General features: G+C 53.4%; 1 protein-coding gene across 9 annotated transcripts in view; it reads left to right on the forward strand.

Annotated features, from left to right (window-relative positions):
- BCAS3 (BCAS3 microtubule associated cell migration factor) overlaps nt 1-20527 on the forward strand; it is a 555013-nt gene extending 534486 nt beyond the window's left edge. For 2 of the 9 annotated variants that reach the window (XM_069481070.1, XM_069481071.1), the window contains 2 exons: nt 8375-8440; nt 19706-20527. In XM_069481070.1, the coding sequence (XP_069337171.1) occupies nt 8375-8440; nt 19706-19854 (215 nt within the window). In that variant the 3' untranslated portion in view covers nt 19855-20527. Of the gene's footprint in view, nt 1-8374; nt 8441-16362; nt 16454-19705 lie in introns of all 9 variants that reach the window. The other 7 variants (XM_069481072.1, XM_069481077.1, XM_069481073.1 and 4 more) reach the window with 6 other exon arrangements.
- Nucleotides 20528-21219: the final 692 nt, after the last annotated feature.

Genomic DNA, 21219 nt, shown 5'->3' on the forward strand with positions numbered 1-21219 from the left:
CTGTCGTACAACATGGGAACTATAGTTAATAACAATGTGTTATATTCTTGAAAATCACTAAGAGTAGATTTTAAATGTTCTTGACACCAAAAAAGGGTAAGTATGTGAGGTAATACATGTTAATTAGCTCAATTTAGCCATCTCGCAATGTACACATATTTCAAAACATTTTGTACATGATAAATACATACAATTTTTATTTATCAATTAAAAAGTAAGTCGTTTTTAAAAAACAGTGGTCTTCAGAGCAGCAGCAGCTTCATTATCTAGGTGCTGTTAGAAATGCAGAGCCTCAGGCCCCACCCAGCCCTACTCAAGCCGGGTCTGCATTTTCACAAGATCCCTATGCGTGTGAAAGTTTGACAAGGTCTACTTTGAGTCATGGTCACCCTGTAGGGCAGGTGTTAACTCTGTCCTCCCTGTTGGCCACTCACCAGTCTAATTACATCATTTATGTGATTTGCAAGTCCAGCTCTAAAATAACCTGCTAAATTGCTTTCCTGCCAATATCCTTATGCCTCTTGCCTCTGTGACCCTTCCATTGTCCATTCAACAAAACTCCAGTTCAAGGTCAGTCCAACCCTGCTCTCACACCTGGGTTGCCGGAGAGAAATCACAAGTTGTTCAGACTGTGCCTCTGCAAAGTTATGGCCTCTCCTCTCCACCAAACTCGGCTCTGTATTTCCCTAGTGCCCCCTTCTCCCATTCTCAGTTCACATTCATCTGTGGCAGCAGAAACCAGCACCTAGAGCAGTGTCTGACACATAGTAGGTGCGCACTAATCAAAGTCATCTGCGTTCAGCCCAGCTGTCGGCGGTTCTGAGGCAGCCCCTCCTTGCCACTATGGCTTCTGGCCTGTTTCCATTCTCTAGATCTCTGGTCCTCTAGGAGTTTGTGTTTATTTCTTATATTTTTTTCTATTGTTGCTGTTTATTTAGTACGGTGCCTGTGATCACTCTGTCATCTTGAAATCAGTCCCTTTCCTTCTTCGTGGATACTGTTCCAGACTTCCCTGTTGTCCTCACGTCTCTTTCCCCACCATCTCACCTGTCACTCTCAATGAGAAAATCTGGGGCATCCTTCAAGACATCTCTTGACTTCCTGCTACCCACATGCTGAACATCCCTGCGTCGACTTTCCCCTCTCCTCCTGTCACAGAGGAGAGCAGTCCCTTTCACCAGCCTACCCCGCCACAACTGTTCTCCCGAGACTGGACTTTTGGGGTACCTCAAATGGCCCTGCAGCCACTCCCTGCATGGCTGAAGTGCCGTCCCTGTGCTCCTGTTTCACCACACTCCTGGTTTTTCTTCCGCCTCTGGCCACTCCTCAGGCCCTTCTCTGGGCTTTCCTCTGCCTCCTTCCGTGCATTTCTGAAGGCCCTGCCTTAGCCCTCGTCTCTTCTCCCTCAGTACACGGCAACCTCTGCTACCGTGGCTTCAGTCACCATTCACAAATTGATGGTTTCCAAAAAACTTCCAAGCTGGCTTTCTGCCCTGATCTCCAGAACCATCTACCCAGTTACCTACTGACACATCCACATGTCCAAAAACTGAACTACTCTCCCTCAGCCCTTTCCTCCTCCTGGGTTCACCCGGTCTAGTGTGTACAAAGCCCTTCATGACCAGCCGCTGCCCTCTCTCCAGACTCATCTCTTGCTGCCCCGGGTGAGCTCCCGCCAAGCTGAACTCCCCAGAGGGTCCCTGTGCCCGCCAGGCTCTGCGCATACTTTTCCTTGTGCCTGGAATGCTGCCTTCCAAAGCCCCCTCCTCTCTCTGCTGCCCCCTCAAAATAACTTGACTAATTCCTGCTTAGCAGACATTCCTTTCAATATTGCCTTTTCTAGAAAAATAGAGTCTCTAAAATAAACAAAACATTGACTTATTCCAACTGTTTTGTGTCTAGGTATAAAGATATAACTTAATACAAAAAAATGGGTTTTTTTAAATAAACACCTGGGTACACATTAAGTACATTTTCTCTTTAGACTTTAACTCTTTCAGACACTATTTAGCTAAACCTTGTCTTTCCTTTTTGTGCTCTTTCCCGTCTGATATCAAAAGCCCAGGCCTTATGTGTAGGTCCTGATCCCTGTTCAAAGTATTACTCACACATCTTTGTTTCGGGAAGCCTCCTTTCGCTGCTTTTGACTCTTAAGAGCTCACTAAGTCAGCTCTTAAGGTCCACAGGGACTGTCTCTTCCCCATGGCTGTGGCTTTCTGCAGCCCTGGGCTCACTGTTCGAGTCTGCTTTTCAAACACAGTAGCTGTTTGGGAGGAATGAGGCTTCATCTTTGCCTGTCTACCGGCTCTCTAACAGCCTCTGTTCTAGTATCGAAGCAGTTATTCGTGGGGATCACTCTGTGGACTCAATCTTTACCTCTTACCTTCCCTCATATATATATATGTGTGTGTGTATATATATATATATATATATATGTATATTTTAATTTCTGACCTAGTTCATCCAAACATACAACCCTTCATAGAACACTATTATAGGCTGGGCGCGGTGGCTCACATCTGTAATCCTAGCACTCTGGAAGGCTGAGGCGGGTGGATCGCTCAAGGTCAGGAGTTCAATTCCAGCCTGAGCAAGAGCGAGACCCCGTCTCTACTAAAAGAAAATAGAAATAAATTATCTGGCCAACTAAAAATATATATAGAAAAAATTAGCTGGGCATGGTGGCGCATGCCTGTAGTCCCAGCTACTCAGGAGGCTGAGGCAGTAGGATCGCTTAAGCCCAGGAGTTTAAGGTTGCTGTGAGCTAGGCTGACGCCATGGCACTCACTCTAGCCTGGGCAACAAAGCGAGACTCTGTCTCAAAAACAAAAAAAATAAATAAAGAACACTATTATAGGCAGTGCATTCTAGTACTTTGTTTTATTTCATTTTTTAAAAATGCAGTTGTGGCCCACGAAACTAATTTCATAATACATTGGTGAATTGCAATCTACAGTTTAAAAACCAGCCCTCTAGCTTATGCTGCTAAATCATCTGGGTTTTCCTGTTTATATATTAATTACTCAGCAGAAAAGACCTTAAGATTATTTTCAACTAAAGCTCTTCCAGAGATTTCTGTCAGAAGCTACTTTTACTTATCGAAAGGGCTGTGCCCTTCCTTTTTCTTTCATAGTAGAAAAGTACATTTTGAACATTAGACACAGTTTTTAAAAGGTCATAGGAAGATTTTAGTAAGTTAATTAACAAATACCTGTTGATTGCCCTGTGTTTTGCAGAAGATGACCCAAAAGCACTATTTATGTGTGTGCATGTGTGTGTGTGTGTGTGTGTGTGTGTGCTAATAACATCTTTCAGTTTAGGACTGTAGAAATTAAGCTCTCAATACATGTGAGCTATTATTAATATTACTGGCGTTGATCAGACATATACCCTATACCAAATAACTCTGTGTTGGACCCCCATCCTACCGCTAGAATTAGCTCTTCCAGTGGGCCTTGGAACACCGGCTTGTCCCAGTACTGAGGGCTGGGAACTGAGGCTGCGTTTCCAGTAGGGGCCATATTAGCACTCTCCCATCACAGGGTGCCAGGTGATCAGGTGACAATAATTACAGGCACCAGCACATTGGATTAATTCTCTTATCTTTTCAACATCCAGACTCTCCGGTCAACCCCATATTCAAAGCAGATAATTGACTTCTCAGAGTTCACTGTAAAAACTAGTTGATCACATTGGACTTTGCAGACATGTCAGAAGATGTGGCAGTTGTTAGAATTTTCTGCATCAGACAGATGAAAAACCTACAACTCAGAGAAGGGAACTTTACCCAGCCCAGCCCCAAGGGTAGACAGATGCATCCTGGTAACCTAATTTCTTGCAAGGCCTTGGAAATAGGAACTGGCAGTTTCACCCCTGAAAGCTGGAGGAGTGACACTCACATGTATGTTGTGTGGCCTGTCAAGTCCCTTTCCCAACCCTGAGATTTTCTGACTCCAGGTGAGCCTCGTCTGTGGGTCCTGGGTTAGCCACCCTGTTCCTGTCCTAAGCAAACCCCCAGGTCTTACAGCCTGAAGATCCTGCTTTCACAGCCCAGTGTACAGGCTTTTAGCCCCACGGGTCACATTCCCTGCCACGTACAGCAACCAAGCTGCTTTGTTCTTTCTGTGGAGTCTTCTCCTCTACTCTTCCTACAGCCTCTGTGAGTAAAAATGGCTCACAGCCTAGGTCCTCTAAGAGTGAGAATATCCTTTCCAGGATGCCCAATGTGGCAGCCCAGGAGACCCAGTCTTTAGTCTCTTATTTTTTCCGAAGCCTCACCTCTCCAACTTCCTGGGTCCCCTGCCCCTTCTCAAGCCGGGTGAGGGTGATTCATCTAACTGCACTTTCTCACTTCTGTAAGGCATAGCCCTGGCTTGGTCTGACTCTCTTGCCTAAGACTTTGGGCTTCTCTGGTTAATATCCCTCATCGCCTACTACTCCTAAAATTGCCCCTCTCCCTGCAATGCCAGGTTCCTCAGCAAACAGTCATCCGAGCAGCTTAGCCGGGCACCTAAGTCCTTTGCTCTGCTTCAGCTAATTGGGCCTTGATTTTTCCTCCTTCTACTGCATTTATAAAAGTGCTTTGGCCAGGTACAGTGGTTCATGCCTGTAATGCTAGCACTTTGGGAGGCCAAGGCGAGAGCATCACTTGAGAACAGGAGTTTGAGGTTGCAGTGAGCTATGATGACACCTCTCTGCACTCTAGCCTGGGTGACAGAATGAGACCACGTCTCAAAAAAAAAAAAAAAAAAAAAAATGCTCTTAGTGTCTTCTCTCAGTGATCTCCTCAGTGGCCCAACGTGCTTTTTCTGTGTTTGCAGCAGGCAAGCTCTCTGCAGGCGTCTGCTATAACAGTTTCTTCCACAGTAGGTCAGGGAACTGTGGGTCTGTTCCTTTCTGGCTCCAATCCTCAGATTCCTTCAGGGCTGGACCAAGCAGAGGTCAGGATAGCTCCCCTGCCCACAGGGTGTGGTCTTTCCAGGATGTGAAGATAAAACTAATTGCCGAGGGTGGGAGAAGTTAGTAAGCCCCTGAAGGCACAGGGCCACCCTGTACAGTCCTGTCCCCCGGGCAGGTCACAAGCCTCCCTGCTCAGGGTGGGAGGGAGCAGCTGCTGCCAGTGAGACTGTGGGATAGTGGGTGGCTGTGGCAGGGGTGGCATTGTTGGTGTTGCTATTTGTGTCTCAGTTCAGTGTTAGATTGCCTATTCCTAGCTATTTTCCACTGGGAAGAAAGGCCAAATGTGAGAGTCCTTTCAGTTCCCAGCACCAAGCTACTGCCATTGGGAAGAATGTTTGTTTTTCCTTTCTGCTGGGATTTGGAAGTCCTCGTCAAGAAACGGGGAAACCTGTGATCCTAGACAAGTGCCTTTGCCTCTCAGGGTTCAATTTCTTCCTCTCTAACACAGTGGGAGAGGGAAACAGTAAGTGTAGTAAACGTCTGCCCGCTGTACCTGTGATGTCCTGGCCACTGAACTACGCTGTGTACCATCTCATTTACTCCGCTCAACTACAGCCATGGCCACGCCTCCCAAGGGCTCATAGGCTTCCGACTCTGCTCAACACATAATGTCCTCTAATTGTCACAATGCTGTCAGGCAGAGGGTCCTCTCTCCCGTTTACAAAGGAGGAAATGAAAGACTTGAGGCGAGACCATAACTAAAAGACATGGGATTAAAATAAGATACTGAGAAGAGTTTCCAGTTCTTACAATCCTGCCACTCTCACTGGTCAGAAGGGTGGGAGTAGTATCAATTATTCCCACCAGTGATTCAAAATAAGAGGGGATCCCAGTAGAGGGAGGGGACTCTCACTTTCAGGGCCTGCTTTGACTGTTGTCTCCCTTCCCTGCTCAGAAAGTGCCCAGGGCCCGCACATGACCACCCAGACTCCTTGCCATGATGTTGCAGGTCTCTTACTGGCCTTCCCCGCCTTTCTCCCCAGCCCGATCTCCCCCTTCGCCTTCCACAATAACCCCCTGTTCATATGTCACCACCTTTGGGCAAACATATGATCCCAGCCTCCCCGGCACATGCCCCATTCACCTGGCTCTACCAGCATGTTGGTCAGCCCTAAAGTGACCACTGCCCTCTCTCTCTGCCCAGTCATCTTTTTAGACCAAACTCAAATCTCCCCTCCTTTGTGACGCTTTCCCTGACTATGCAGCCAAATGCACACATTCTCTCTCTCTCTCTCTCTCTCTCTCTCTGACCTACTCATTGGACAATTGGCGCTGGGCAAGTAGCGTATGTTGCCTTTTCCATAAACTAGCAATGGTCAGTTCCCTTATGTATCCCACAAGGGGAAGGGCCAGCTCTGGTGGTGCTTTCAGCCCCTCCTTCACCCATGCTGCCACGAGTGTCTTGACCCAGTTCCGGTTCCTTGGACCGAGTCTGATTCATCTTTGTTACCTCTAACTACCAGCCCTCTCCCTGCCTAGCATCCAGCACTGGGACAAGAGCTGAGCTGAGCCTCAGTTAATGTTTGTTGAATGACTGGATGGGTTTTTGTGGCCTCTGAGAGGAAAATGAAAGCCAGCTGAAGCAATGGGAATAATTATCATGCTTAAAAGACACACTTGTTAGTTTCTGGCCAGATCTCAAATCTGATTCTAGGTGGATTGTTTCCTCTCTCCCATTCTCTCTCCCTTTCCCCCTACCTCCTCACCCCTCCCCTCTCCCTGTCCTCGGCATGCTCCCTTCCTCTTCCCTAAGGTGAGGGAGGCCCAGCCAGAGCTGTGATGGGAGTTTAGGGCTGAGAAGTTCCTCTGCTCATTTTTTAGTTGCCTAAAGTCTACTTTCAACTCCTTCACCAGTGCACACTGATTCCTATCAACAAGGAGGAAGTGCCAGCGTGACCTCATTGGTGACCCTTCAGAGTCCCCTTTCCAGGTGTTGCCCCAACATGGAAGCCAGAGTTACTGTGGAAAATGTGCAGTCTTGGACAAATGGGCTGGGGGAGGGCTGCTGGACCCCCAGCACAAGGGCCCTCGTCTGGAAGTGTTAACGTAGGTAAATGGTTAACAAAAGGGAGGATTTCTCTCTGTTCCTCTCTGCCAGGGTATTCACCTTTAACCATCGACCTTTCCGTGAGGTATGAGATCTGAACAAAGTTAAGCGTGGTCATGGATGGTTAAATGCCCACCTTTCCCCTCTGCCCCCGCCTCTGCCCCCTGCCTTCTCAGAAGATGGTCTGAGGTCTGCAGACTACCCCCTAGGCATGGCGGCTGGTAAGAGAGGAAGACACATTCACTGACAGAAAAGGAAAGTTGGAAATGACCCTCTGACCCTTTGGGAGGCCAGAGCCTCCAGTCTGAGAAGCAATAGAAAGCGCTGTACCAAGAAGGCCAAGCCAAGCCGATCTGACTGATTTTAAGAGAAGGAGGTATCTTGGAGTACCCATGCCAGAAGCAGCTTTCTGACCTCTGACTTTTGGTTATTTCTTCCTGCCTATTCCTCTTACCCCCCCCCCCACCCCCTGCCCCCAGGGACCTACAGGCCCACTGCATAAGACATTTTTTAATTTGCTGGCAGAATCCCCCATCACCAGGCTTCACAGCCCTACCCTAGCTCCCCCAACGTGTGTTTATTTATTGTAGCTCCATTGCTGGTAGCTCCACCCTTCTGTGTGCTTAATTGAGTTTGGGGAGAATCACCATCCAGTTGCTTCATTTGTTCATGATGACTTTTCTATTCTGTGCCCCCCATGTTCATTTTACTGGAATGTTCCCATTGTCTCCAGGCTCCAGTTGGCCAGCACCAGCATGTCACCTCCACTTTAGTGCTGGCCTTGGGGGTGGTTGGGGGAGCGTGGGCTAAGCCTGCCAGGCCCACACCTCTATCCAGGCATGGTCTGGGTCCTTGGAAGGCCTGAGTTTCTTTGCTTTCGTACTTTACTCATTGCCAAGCCACCGAGAGCTGAATGTGAGCATGCAGTTAATGCATCTGAGCGCGTCTCCATGAACCTTCTCTAAGCAGCCCAGCCACACCGCCAGGCAAGCTTTGAACTTCAGGCCGGGTTTCTAAATCCATGGAAGCTGAGAGGAGGAAGGAACCTGAGGGGCTACCCAAGATACTGGCTTTATGTCCACATCCTTGCCTAACCCCAGCCCTGGGCAGCAGACAGGAGTTTAGGATCTCAGTTGGCTGGTCTGGAGAGGAGGCATAGAGTGAAAGATGGTATCAGTTTGGGCTAGTGAGAAATCTGTAAATGCCTAGATGTTCTGTGCCTTGGAACAGACCATGAACACCCCCTGCAAAGCTCTCAGTGGTCAAACCAGATTTTGATACCTATTCACTTTGATCTCAGTTCTTGTTGCCCTCTTAAAGGTCCATTTTTGTGATCCTCTTTAAAGAAATATTTTATTTTCAATGCAGACACAGCCCTTGACGTAGCAGTAAAAAACTTCACCCCTAAGAGACACACGGCTGTGAAGTGTTGTGGTATGTAACTTCCTGTCCTTGCCCACGTGGAAGGCTTTGTCCCACTGCTGTTTTCATCCCTCAAGAGGGTGCCCAGGCTCAGGAGGCACTGGAGTGAGGGCAAGAGGTCAGCTCAGACAGGAGGTGCCTTTGGCAAGGGACTGCTTTGGGATGGGGAGCAGTGGCCATCCTTCACCCATCAAGAGTTTCTTTGAGAACACCACTCCCTGCCCCCCACTTTGAAGATGGAAGTCAAATTTTCGGACTCTGCTGTGCAGAGCAGAGAGGTCACTAGGCTCTAATGCATTTACCATTGACTGCCCCTCTTGTAGTGCGTCTATTAGTGAGTAATTTGATTTGTACCTATTCATTTGCAGTCCCTGCAGGAGCCTGGAGCTGGCCCCTAGTATAATTGGTGCTGTCTCTATTTTTACATCATTAGATTAGCCCCGACTCCTGGCCACTTGTTGTCTGCGCTTGTCTGTCCATTTATACAACCTAATGTAACACAAAATTCATTACTGATCACATTACTTTCAACTCTGAAGCCAGCCTTGTGATAAACATTTGGTTAACCCCTTCTTACCCAGGGGAGGACTGACAGAACAAATGCACTTCCACCCGACAGGCAAATCAATATCTTAATATACCAAAGTGGAATTGCATTTCTAGATTTGTTATTCCTCCTGGAGGAGCAAATGGAAAGGCTCGTCTGAGCTGGCTGAATTGAATAATGAATAGAGCCCCGGCACCAGCAGCCAGTCTGTGAACACAGCACAAAGGCAAGCCCGGCATCGGCCCAGCCTTTTGCATCTGGACAGGCGGCAGCACCGCCGCAATTAACTGAGACTGTGGTGCTGTCCCAGCCACGGTGCGTGGGCCTGAGAGCACAGGCTGGGACCCTGAAGGGGGCAACACGATGCCTTCTGCTAGGCTTGGCCTAGGACAACCGGACCGACAACTGGGGTAGGTTCCTTAAATCCTTAATCACTGATGTAAAGGCTGCCAGACACTAAATGCCACCAAGAAATTAAATCTGTTACTAAGGTCAAGTTTACCATTTGGAAACAAATACAAAAAAACTATTCTTCTTTAGAGCCAGGTCAATGATATTGGGGTAGGTTGGATCGCACCAAGTTGTGTGTGTATGTGCCTGTCCCCAGGGCGAGCATTCTTTGGCACACAAACGCCTGTGTGCCTGTATGTGGTTCTAGTTCTCTGGTAGGAATGTTTATGAGCAGCATGTGGGACTCTAACACAGGAGCTGGCCAAGAGTCTTAAAGGGACCTCAGCACAGCACTGTTTAATCTAGAAGATTCTCTCCTACCCCTGCCCTGGTCATCCCCTCCCCGACCCCCATTTGTCTCTGGGTAGCATCCACACCCCTAATAAGTCACTAACTTGCAGGAAAGTTTGTTTCAAAAGAAAAATACGCCTACTTATTAAGAAACTCTCAAAAAGCCTGTATCACAATGATTAGAAAAATAGGCATAGAGGAAGTAGAATGGAACCCATTACCATGGAAGTCATAAATCCCTGAGTAAAAAGAAGCCATAAACTGAAGATACTCAGGCGGGAGGGAAGGTGGGAAAAGCAGCCCATCTAGGGAACATTCAGCTTGGATATGGGGAAGTCCTGAGCAGGAGGCTGAGGAGAGGCACTGAGCTCTGGGGTTAGGGGGTCTCCTGGAGCAAGACACCCTCCCCCTCACAGAGGACTGCACCTGGGACTCTGCTGTCCCTTAACCTGCTCAGAGCCCTTACAGGCCAGAAGTGACAGGCAATCCTGCAAGATGCGGAGGTCTGTGGATTCCTCAAGAGGGCTCAGATGCCACTCTTGGCCTTGTCTGTTAGACTGATCCCTCCAGTGTTTCTCACGCCTCTCCTCCTTCATGTATGGGGGAGGGCACCCGAGGCCCCAGGGTGAGAGGTACGAGGTGCTGAGGCCTCAGGGTGAGAGGTAAGAGGTGCTATAGGGCCAGGCCAGGGCACAGGGGCTCCTTGCCCCAAAGACTCCAGAATCATAACTCTGAAGTGCTTCCTGTTATGACAAGTTGCAACAAGGGGATTCCGTCAGCAGGGTGTTACAAGACATCCCCATATCTCATCAGTGGAAGGCCACTGGTGTGTCACTGAAGCCTGGGCACAGTGGCTGTCTCCTCAGAGCTGGGGGAGATAGTTTCCGGAGGAGTGGGGCACTAACCTCCCCGCCCTGCCAGCCGGCAGCGTACGGACGTACTGAGCGGCAAGCCGCAGCTCTGGCCTCTGCTGTTAATCCTCTCAGGTGGGCACATGGAACAGCTGGGGGCCCTTCATGTCCCATATTGGCCCCAGCCCTATAAGCTCTCGAGAACAGATAAGAGCACAGGCCTTGGCCTTTGCAGATAGGACAGGCCAGCGGCAGGGAGGAGGCGAATCTGCTGGTGGAATGAGGGACTGAGATTTCTTAACCTTGATGGAAAAGGAGGAAAGCCACATCTTTCCAAACTCTTCCGCTGCGTCGTAGAGAATTTAATTACATTTGGACATTTGAATGAGAACCAGATGTGACTCCAGCCTACAGGCCAGCAGCATTCAAAGAGCAGCGACTCTCCTGTGGTCCGCAGGCCCCTGTGCTACCTGGAGGTAGCTCGGGAAGACTCCTGCCTGGGAGCTGGGGTGGGGTCTTCCAAGCCTCCTGGCTGGACTTCAGGAGACAGGCAGGTCCAGGCCAGCTGCCAGGCACCTGGTGCCAAGGACAGTTTCCAAGCCCTGTCTCCTCTTCATAGCTGTGCAGAGTAGGCCCGTTTGCCGTGCCCGAGACTCCCCCCAGCCCCTCCTTAGCACCCTCACACAAAGAGGTCATGTGGCAGCACCTGGCCGGTGCTCTCCATCACCAAAGGCACATCTGCGGTGCCGCAGAGCTCTGAGTCAACCTTAAATGGCATCTGCCAAGGCTCCGCCCCCTGTGTGGTGCTGTGGACCTGCAGCTGGAAAGGGCATTTCAGCCCCTCCGGTGAGGGGTGCTTCTCCAGGGGCCTTTGGCTACCGAAGATACCAGAGGTCTCTTATGCGTGTTCCATGCGGGTTCTGCGTCTCGAAGCCCCTTCGCGTGCGTTTCTCATTAGAGCCTTACACACCCAGCCAGGTCACCAGAGCAGACCCTCCCCTCCTGTTCGACAGACGCTGAAGCAGAGGAGAAGTGAAGTCACTTGCCTAGGTTATTCCGCACGTCTGTGACAGAACTGGAGCCAGAGCACAGTCTCTGCCTCCTGCCACAGTCCTCTGGCCGTCCACAGGGAGTGGTGGGTCCGGGCTTCTCCCAGCCCTGGCTGGCCGTAGGCATGGCTCCAGCCGGAGTTACCGAATACCTCAAACAAGGGACACATGAACTGGGTCAGCTCAGCCTTTTCTGTCCCTGTGCATATTATGTGTGACAGCAGGTATTCTGCCTTGGTCAGGATTTAAAGTTACACTAATGTAGTGGGCGCCGAGGTGGTCTGGGTGGGTGATCCTGCTTTGAAGCCAAGACCAAGGGAGGACTGGGTAGCGTGGGTTTCCTGGGAGTGAGGTGTGGCAGCCTCTCTGGTGGGAAAGACCCCAGCCCCCAGCCTGGCCAGCGCACCCTCCGGCTCAGGCCCCGCATAACACCATTGCTCTTCAGCAGTTCACAGGCTGGGAAGAGGAACCTGGTTGGGCCGCAAGCTCTGCCTAGAACTCCAGTGCCCTGCCTCCCCGCACCATGCACACGTGTGCAGTCGGCTCTAGCCCAGAGACAGGCATGGTGACCATGGGGCAGGACTCCGCGAGAGGCCCTCCCTCCTAAGTCGTCTTGGTCTCCTCAGCCGTTTCCAGGTGTTGGTCACGACTTTGGCCTTCTAGGGGTGGTGGATGCTCAGGAGCGTCTCAGGTCTCCCTGCCAACCCCGCTGAGGCTGTTGGGCACCTGTGCATAGCCCCGGTGGCTGAGGGGAGCAGCTCCAGGCAGCCTGCACCAGGAGCACCAGAGATTTGCCGCCAGTGTCTGGAGCTGAGCATGGAGGGCAGGGCGGCAGGATATGCCATGCACTCCTGGCCGCCTCCTGCAACAACATTCTGGGGCTCAGTACCTGCAGGAGTCATCAACACAAGCTAGGCTGGTGGCTGCCCCAGGCCTCAGCGCTCAGGCTGAAGGCGAGAGCTCTCAGGAATGCAGGCCGCGCGTGTGCTGAGGCACCAGAGTATGTGGCGGCAGCCGGCCAGGGGTCTGCTCAAACTTAGGTGTTAAGCCCCAGAGATAACAGCAGGCCAGAGTTAGCCCTGCTTTCATCTGCTCCCCGGTCCCAGCAGCCCAAGCCAGGATGCCTGTTATCAGAAGGAGGAAGAGTCTTTTCATCCTCAGCCCCTCAGCTCAGAGGAGCTGCCCTCCTCCCTCCTGCTTGGGAAGGGAACAGAACCCCTGCTGGAGGAGAAAGGGCACTCCCTTCTCTAGCTCCCCCAGGCCCAGCCCCCATCCTCCCACTCTCGCTTCTGGTCGGTAAGGAGGCCCCCTGCTCTGCTGGTGTCTGTGCAGCTCTGAAGCCTGAGGGAGGTGCCTGAGGAGGGAGGAGCCCCACACTGGAGAGCGAAGCCTGGAGGGGAGGGAGAGGGAAGGTGCAGGGGAGCCGGCGCCTGGGAGGTGGGTGTGCTGAGTGCCTGGGAAGCGAGGCCTCCCCATAGCTGCCGCCTTTAACTGCTGCACTTTTCACCTCCTAAAAAGTGCCCTGGGGGCTGAGGCTGGCTCCTGCCCAGAGTGTGGTCTCCAACAGAGCTGTCAGGGTTTTAGAGGCAATCTCAGCCAACTAGTCTATGTCTCACTGAGCAGCCCCGCTCCCCCACCTCCTCAGCCACACTCTGGAAGAGAGAGCAATAGTTTCCAGGCCCAGGACTGGTGTAAGACAAGCAGCCCCTAGCCACCTCTGCCAGGGCCACCTCCTACTTGGCATCTGAGCCATCTTTCCAGGTGCCAGCTGCAGGAAGCTGCCAACTTTGCTAAGCCCCACAAAATGCATCCACACCCTCCCAGCACTGAGGCCCATTTTGCATAGCTGGTCCCGGTGCTGTCTGTAGGCCCCTTGCTGGGACAAAGTTGATTGCTTGGGGAAGACCCCATTTGAGTCAATTTGTTGAATTCATAGCAGTCCAGTGTCCCTGGTCTCCTTCCCATATAGCCCTTCAAGAGAAAATGCTGAAAATCCCTGACTCTTAAGGAGAGGACTCCCCCCACCCCAACACACACACACCCCTCACTCCCCACCCAAGAGCCCTCAAACAGAAGGGAACTGAAGCTGTTTCTGTTTGTTGCAAACCTCCTCTGAGCCAGGCACTGGGCAAGATAGGGCAGTGTGGCCGGCTGCTGTGTGCTGTGTGGCCGTCCGCTCCCCTGGGCTATCACCAAGCCCAGCCCAGGCAGGGGTCTTAACCACAGTTCCTGCTAATGTGGGAGAACTGGGAGGTAGATGCAGGAGGGAAAAATCAATGCACGTCAACAGGGTTGGAAATTTATTTTCCATCTTGGAAGAGAGTATTTGCAAGGAGGCAAGAAGGGAAATGAAAAGCTGTAAACACACATCTGCCATCTTCCTCCCTGGGCCATTTCTTGATTAAAAGAAAAAAAAGAATCCTTCTCAAGCTCTAGTGGAGGTCAAGCGGGTAGGGGCCCGGATGGCAGAGACACCTGCTGGGGAGGGAGGCTGGACAGGGCCCCTGATGTCCTGTGGATGATCACAATGACTAATCTGATTGCAACAATCATAACTCACATTTGTTGACTGGAAGCGTCAAGCACTTTGTGATGCACTCTACATGCATTATTTAATTTCATTCTTACAACCAGGCTATGAAACAGACACTGTTATTCTCATGTTTGGGAATGTGAGGCAAGAGATTTGAGTGACAGGCCCGTAGTCTCTCAGGTAGCAGGTGGCCAGAGCCTGTGCTCTAACCACTTCCCTAAACTGCCTCCTCCAACCTGGGCTGGCGCCCCTCTGCCTTCTCTGAAGCTGGGGAAACGTTCCCCCTTCTCACTGCACAGGTGGGCAGAGCCGTGGTGCGGGGTCAGACTGTGCCCTGAGGTCTAATCCTGTACCCAGCAGGCAGCTTAGGTGGTTAGCTGGGGACGGGGGCGGGTGGCTGCAGCCAGGGCCCGATCACAGTGCTCTGGCTGTTCTTTCAGCAAGCAGCGTCCGTCGTGATGCTCAGGTACTGAGCCATAGACGCTGCTCCTTTGTGGAGGTGGAAGAGCCAGGGCTGCCCAGAGGCTGAGCCAGGGGCCCCAGGCACCCTCTTCCCACAAACACAGCACTGCCCTCACTGACCTCTCAGGTCCCAGAAATGGGCCTCTGCGTCCCTGAGACTGGGCTCCCCACAGTGCCCCACCTATAAGAGCCAAAGGAGCTTCTCTCAGGGCCTCTGATTAGCCACACATACCGCTGCCACCCAGCCTGGAAGCAACCTGGAGACACCAAGCTGGAAGACTTCATTTCTGACCCCCTGCTGGGGTCCCCCACCCACTTGGGCTTCCCCAGATCCCCCCTCATCTCACTTAGTTTTCAACCCCTCCCTGGGAATGCTCTACCCATAGCTCCGGGGAGTACACCACTGTGGGGCGAGGGGCAGCTCCTTCTGCCCGCCCTGCTCAGGAGCAGGGCAGGTGTGGCTGTGTCTGTCCTCCTCTCAGACGGAGAGCGACGCCTCCCCATGTCCCCTCAGCACACCCTCCCAGGTGACCGGCTGGCTTGTCCTTAGCAAGGCCAGCCGCCCCTCTCCACTGGCTCTCACACCTTTGGATTTTGACAAGCTCCATGTGGAGTGGGGGCAGCATGAGGATCGATCGGCTCTCTCATCCCTCACTCATTTCGTGAGAGCTGAGGTGCTGCCCTGTTAGTTGCTTCTCAGTCCGTTGTCCCCCTGCAGCCTGCCCATCTTGGCCCATGGCACAGAGGGGCAGCTGAGGGCAACAGGCTCCTTTTCCAGAAAGAGCCCACGGCGAATGGGTGGACACAGCCGGGCTGGGTGTGAGGACCAGTGTTAGTGACGCCTGGAGTTGTCAACATCCTGTGGCCTGCACCAGAGCCAGTTGTCTTGGGTGGTGCATAACCTCGGGCTGGTGGCTTCTTATCCTCCCTTGGTTTTGCCATCTGCAAGACAGGAACACAGCACCTGCCGCCCAGGGGTACCAAGTCCCTGGAGAGTGTGAGGTCACAATGAGATTGTCTTATGTTTGAGTCCAGCTGATTACCTGGGAGCCACTTCTCGTCCCCTACCCTACTTGGGGGCCTGGGGAACAGCTGATTTAGAGTAACCTTTCCCCATCAACCAGAATCGCCACACCTGGGGGGCGGGTGCTGCCGGCGATTCTTCCCTTGCTCCCTGTCGCAGAGCCCCCAGCATTCTCTCCTGGGCCCTGGCAGGTCTCTGGTGGGCTTTCCCTACAGCCCACCTCAGCTGCTGGAGAGCTGCTTTGGCCTGGGGTCCTGGGGTGGGGGAAGAAGGTAGCAGCCAAAAGCTGGGCCAGTGAGTCAAAAGGTCCAGAGGTGGCCCTGAAACTGTGCAGCCTGCCTCCCTCTCCTCTTCCTCGTCAGCAGCCCACCCGCATGGGGCCCCGTCTGGCACCGCATGGGCGGTAGGTCCTGGTCTCTCCCTTCCCAGAGCTGTTCTTCATGCTCAGTGTGTGACTCCTCTGCCCCACCCCCATGCTGAAGGGGGTCCTGGCACTGTCACAACAGTTCCCTCTCTGGGCCCCCCAAGACTGACCAGTCCCCAGCCCCTACACATGCACGTCACTGTCCCCGTTGACTGCAGGACTCCACTGCAAGCTTCCCCTCCACCCGGTGTGATCCCTGCGCCTCCCGACACCCTCCCCACCCGCTTGCAGCGATCCGTGTACTTCTCAATCGTTGTCCATATCTTTTCCAAAAAGATTCCTCAATGCTTTTCTTTTCAAAAGGGAAAAAAAAAGGAAAAAAAAAACAATGCCAACAGCCCAGCGTCCGTGAGCAACCCAACAGTAACAAAGCATGCATTCGGGATGGAGGAAGGTAAGGCCACACGTTTCCATTTGCCGCTTGCTCCTAGGGCTGGGCGCCGGGATGACTGGAGGGGCATCTGCGTGCACCACCTCCACTCTAGCCCACACGCTTCCTGTCTGTCCTCAGCGGGAAGAAGAGAAAGGGTGTGAGAGAACCTGTAGAAAAGTGCCCAGGAGACTGTCCCAGGGCCAGCCAGGCCCCTGGTTCTTTCACTGTTAGTCCATGCTGAAGAATGGGCTCCCACCTCCCCTTACCACGTCATTCATTCATTCATTCATTTCAGAAATGTGTTTGGCGCACTAGAAATTTTCCAGGCCCTGTGATTGCCACGGGGGACACAGAGATATAAGGCACAGAACCCGCCCCTGAGGGGCTCTCCACCTGCATGGGGAGACACACGTGGGCGGGTTGGAGGGCCTAGTCTAGGAGTCAGCACGGAGCACGATGAGGCCCGGCCAGCTCTGCCAGGGGAACAGGACAGGCTCGCGGCGGAGTGGCCATTTGTGCTAAGCTTTGGAAGATGAGTAGGTGTTCTGGGGCCCAGAGAGCCTGGGAGGGCTCTCAGCCAGAGGAAGGTCTACGAGCACAGGCCCCAAGGCCTAAAGCAGCCTGGAGAGGCGGGGGGTCCAGAACCGCACAGCTGGTTACTTTGGTTCCTCAGACACAATAGTGGGTGACTCTAGTGAGGTGGGGCCTGGGGGGCAGGTCATAGAAGGCCATTTTGTAGTGCTAGGGAGTTCACATCTTATCCTTGGGACTGTTATGAGTCGCGGAAGGTTTTTAAGCAGAAGGAAAGCAAGATGAGGTTTGTGCTGTAGGTAGACCACTCTGGCTTTGGCATGGGTTTGCAGGGCAGAAGTCCCAGGTGCACAGGGCAGGCCTCGCCAGGGCAGTGGCAGTGAACAGAGAAACCCAGCAGGGCCTGGGTTACCCTGGGATGTGGGGTGAGGGAGAAGCCTACCCGCTTGCATCTTCCCCGGGCCTAAGCGGTGAAGAGAAAGTGGGAGCAAGGCAGCTCAGGCTCACCTGGCCCCGAGGAGCAGCAAGCTCATCTTGTAAGGCCCTGGGCAACCAGCCCCGCACTGTCACATGCTGGGATGGGGTGTGTCCACTCAGACTCAGGTGGTGGGGTCACTGAGGCTGCTGGGGGTGTTGCTGGGGTCCTGCCCCCAGGACAGCGGGGGTACCGTGCTTGGTCCCAGGCTCTGGTTTTCTCAGCTTCCCTGGCAAGGTGGACGTGTTGGCATTTTGCATCAAGGCTGTTGGGGCTGTCCCTCAGCTCTGAGAAGGGGCTAATCTTCCCCCATCCTGGTGGTCTTTCCTGCTCCTTCATCTGGGGCTTTCTTCCTTGGACCTGGTGTGCAGATCCTCAGGAAGCCCCTGCTTCTCTTGCTACTGCTGGTGCTCTGCTGGTGCTCCCTGCCCTCCTGGTCCTGCTGTCAGCGCCCCCTAGTGCCGGGACGGCCGTGCATGAGGGCAAGGGCCTCGAAACCCAACTGGATGGGGCCTCAGCGACCGCTGCCTGCACACTCCTTGACTTGCCTATGGAGAAAGGGGAGTGGAGGAAGCCCCCTTGGAGTCTGAAGCTTCCATATAGAATTCTCAGGGTCTGCTCTTTGCTTTCCCATCCTCTTCCTCTCGTGGCATAATGGTCTGTACCCCCAAATTAGGGTGAGACTGAAGAATGAGCAGGAAAAAAAAGATTCCACCCAGCAGCCACCTGCATTGTTTTCTATCCATATCCAGATAACTCTTTCCCCGGTGGAGGCCCAACAGGGCAGCCCGAGTCTCTTGGAGATCAGGGACCATAGCCAGGCCCTCAGCTTATGTCCACAGCCCCCTCCTTCCACAGCCCCCAAACTGCTGAGAGGTTCTGGTGTCCTAGTGCCCCCATCCAGCCCAGGCCTGGGCCCCAGACTTGGCTGATGTGTCCTGAGGGCCCCTCATACCTAGGCCCAGGTGGCTTCCTTCCCCGCCCCTCCATTCTGCGGCTGCTGCTGGGCAGCCTCAATGCTTTGGGGTGGCCTGCAGGGAGCAAAGGTCAGTGGTTAGTTCCTGGCTGGCTGGTGACGGCCATGACCCCTTCATTCCCTAACCAAAGCCAGCTGTGCTATGCGTGTTGTGACAGGGGGCCTGGGAGCAGGCGCAGGCTGGAGATCAAGGTCTCAAGCCAGACCAGATAAGTGTAATATTTGAGCACACCTTGCTGTTCCAAGTGACTGCCTTGAGGTCCTGCACTCCTGAGGTGGACAGGCCAAATGCCCCCAAGTCACCGGCAGGTGTGCCTTGGAGAAGGATAGGTTGTAGGTTGCCACATCTTGGCTTGTGACAGACCCCAGAGACTGCCCGGGTATGTGTGTGCCCACATCTCAGAGCACACTGCGAGGGACTGAAAGGCAATAGGAACTGGCCACCTTCAAAAAGCCAAGAAGTAATTTGAGAGGGCCAAGTTGCCACAGCCAAGCTGGCAGCATGGCTGTGCAGGGGCCAGGCGAGGGGAGGAGGGAGGGCGGAAGCCTCCCTGCCTACTTGACAGGTTGACTCTGAGCACGTACATCTGAGAGACACCTGGGACACTTGGGGGCTGAGAGGAAGGGAGAAAGGAGTCACCCCGGGCAAACCGGGACCCTTTCTCCCTTGGAGTAGGCCCCTCTCAAACCAAGCATTCCCTCCTGCAGGGAAACAGGACACTTTCTAGGAGGTGCCAGAGATGAGCCGAGGCCTGGCCAGCAGGAGGATGGTGTGGGTGTGAATGAGTGAGCAAGTGATCGCACAGCCGGGGTGGAAGCTCCAGGGCCAGGCGGGGCAGGAAAGCAGAGGTGGGGACAGCTCAGGCTGGGAAGCTGTGGTCCTTCCTGTGTCCTGGCTTCTCCCGTCCGCCTCACCCGTGGACTTGGGGAGCATGCTGGCTGAGCATGAGTGTGTGTGCCGGTGTGGGCTCGTGTCCCGCAAAGAGCTTTGCCGTCCACACAGGTCATCAGAGTGGCCGTACTTCTGGCCTAAAGGGCTTCCCCACAATGAGGCAAAGACCATGGTCTAAAACTGGAATCTGCCAGCCAGGGAGGCTTCTCCCTCCCCTGGCTGAGCCTCCCTGTGACCTGAGCTGCCGCCTGCCCATCTGGGGAACAGGTGGGGATCCCCCTGCAGAAGGATGTCAGTGGACCCAGAATGGTGCCTCCAGGCAGGCAGCCCGGCCCAAGGTGTGCCCCTAACCCCCCATGCCCCATTCTGACCATGCCTGGCCTCTCCTCTGTCTTGCAGAACTTCAGCGAGAGGGAAGCATCGAGACTCTGAGTAACAGCTCTGGTTCCACCAGTGGCAGCATCCCAAGAAACTTCGATGGCTACCGATCTCCACTCCCCACCAACGAGAGTCAGCCCCTCAGCCTCTTCCCTACTGGCTTCCCGTAGGTACCAGCAACCTGCTTCTGGCTGGCTGGCCTGCTCGCCTGCTGGAGGAGGGGAGGAGCCCCCCTCTGGTCCTACCCTTCAGTTTCTGCTCCTCTTTCATCAACCACCTTCCCTAAGCTTAGTGACAGCAGCCGCCCATCCTACCTGGATTGAGAAGAGACCCTTCTCCAGAGCACCTTCGTGTACCCGACCCCTGCCGCACCCGTCAGTGGGGGCTGCGGCCAAGAGAGACTGCAGAAGCTCAGTCCCTTCTCTGTTTGCACATGACATCCTGCATTGGATCCGCTTTTGTATTTTTTAACATACCCACGGGGGCCTGGAACAGTGACCATATGTTGGGTGGGGAGAGGGTGGATGGTCCAGCAGAGCATTTGACCCTGCGTGGACGGTCTCAGCCCCAGCCTCCTCTGGCTGTGACACACACTGCCCCCAGCTTCCCTTGGTCAGCCCCACTCCAGCATGGGGTGAGCTGAGGCCCAGAGTATTAGGGAAGGAGGAGAGAAGGAGATACCTCCCCTTCCTCCCTTCTTTCCCCATCAGCTCATGGGAAGAATTTGTTTCTTATCTTTAAGCCCTTTTACCCTGGTCCTGTACTGTTCAGTGAAGGAAACTGGTTACTGAGGCCCTGTCAAAGTGCACGTCTTGTCTAATAAATCACGCTGCAATTGGTGTCTATCCTTGAGTCGCTGGGGTCAGGGTCCTCTCCAAATGCTGAGCAGAGTCCTGTGGGCCTCATTGCTGGGCTCCCAGCACCCCTCCTCGTGCAACTTGCGGTGGGGGGAGCTCTGTGGAGGGTAGGAATGGGAAGAACTTTTGCTCTGAATCTGGGTGGGGCCTGATTTAAGTCCATTCTCCAAGCTCCTTGCCCATTACCAGAGGCGTGTGTCGGGGCACCGCAGGCTCAGACCCTCCTGGTGTGGCAGTCGAGGCCAGTCAGGCCCTCGCCACATGCTGGTGGGTTGCTGTGGGGAGGAGCGCTTGGCAGAGCCTCTGGCCTCATCTTTGGGACACCTTGTAATTGCCTCTCTTTTCAAATTCAGAAGATGGGAGGGCGGTCAGGAGAAGGTAGGTATTCATGAAACCTGGCTAGAACCTCCGATGACAAGTTCCTGATTTTGTTCCCTCCCCTCCCAATTCTGTACCTAAAGTGAATGACAGCAAGGAGACAGGAGCAGGGGGAGCAGAAAGGTGTGTTGAGCAGGAAGGAGACTAATGCTAGTCCTAGTCACCCTCTTCCCCGGCCCACACGTTCCAGAGACACTAGGGAGGCCTTGGGCGATGGAAGGAAACCCACTGAGCCACGTGTGGTTTGGGGTGAAGTTTAATGGAACAGCCATAGAAGAGTTGAGTTCGCAGACAAGCAGG

This window comes from Eulemur rufifrons, chromosome 9 (assembly GCF_041146395.1).
Source record: "Eulemur rufifrons isolate Redbay chromosome 9, OSU_ERuf_1, whole genome shotgun sequence".
NCBI lineage: Eukaryota > Metazoa > Chordata > Mammalia > Primates > Lemuridae > Eulemur > Eulemur rufifrons.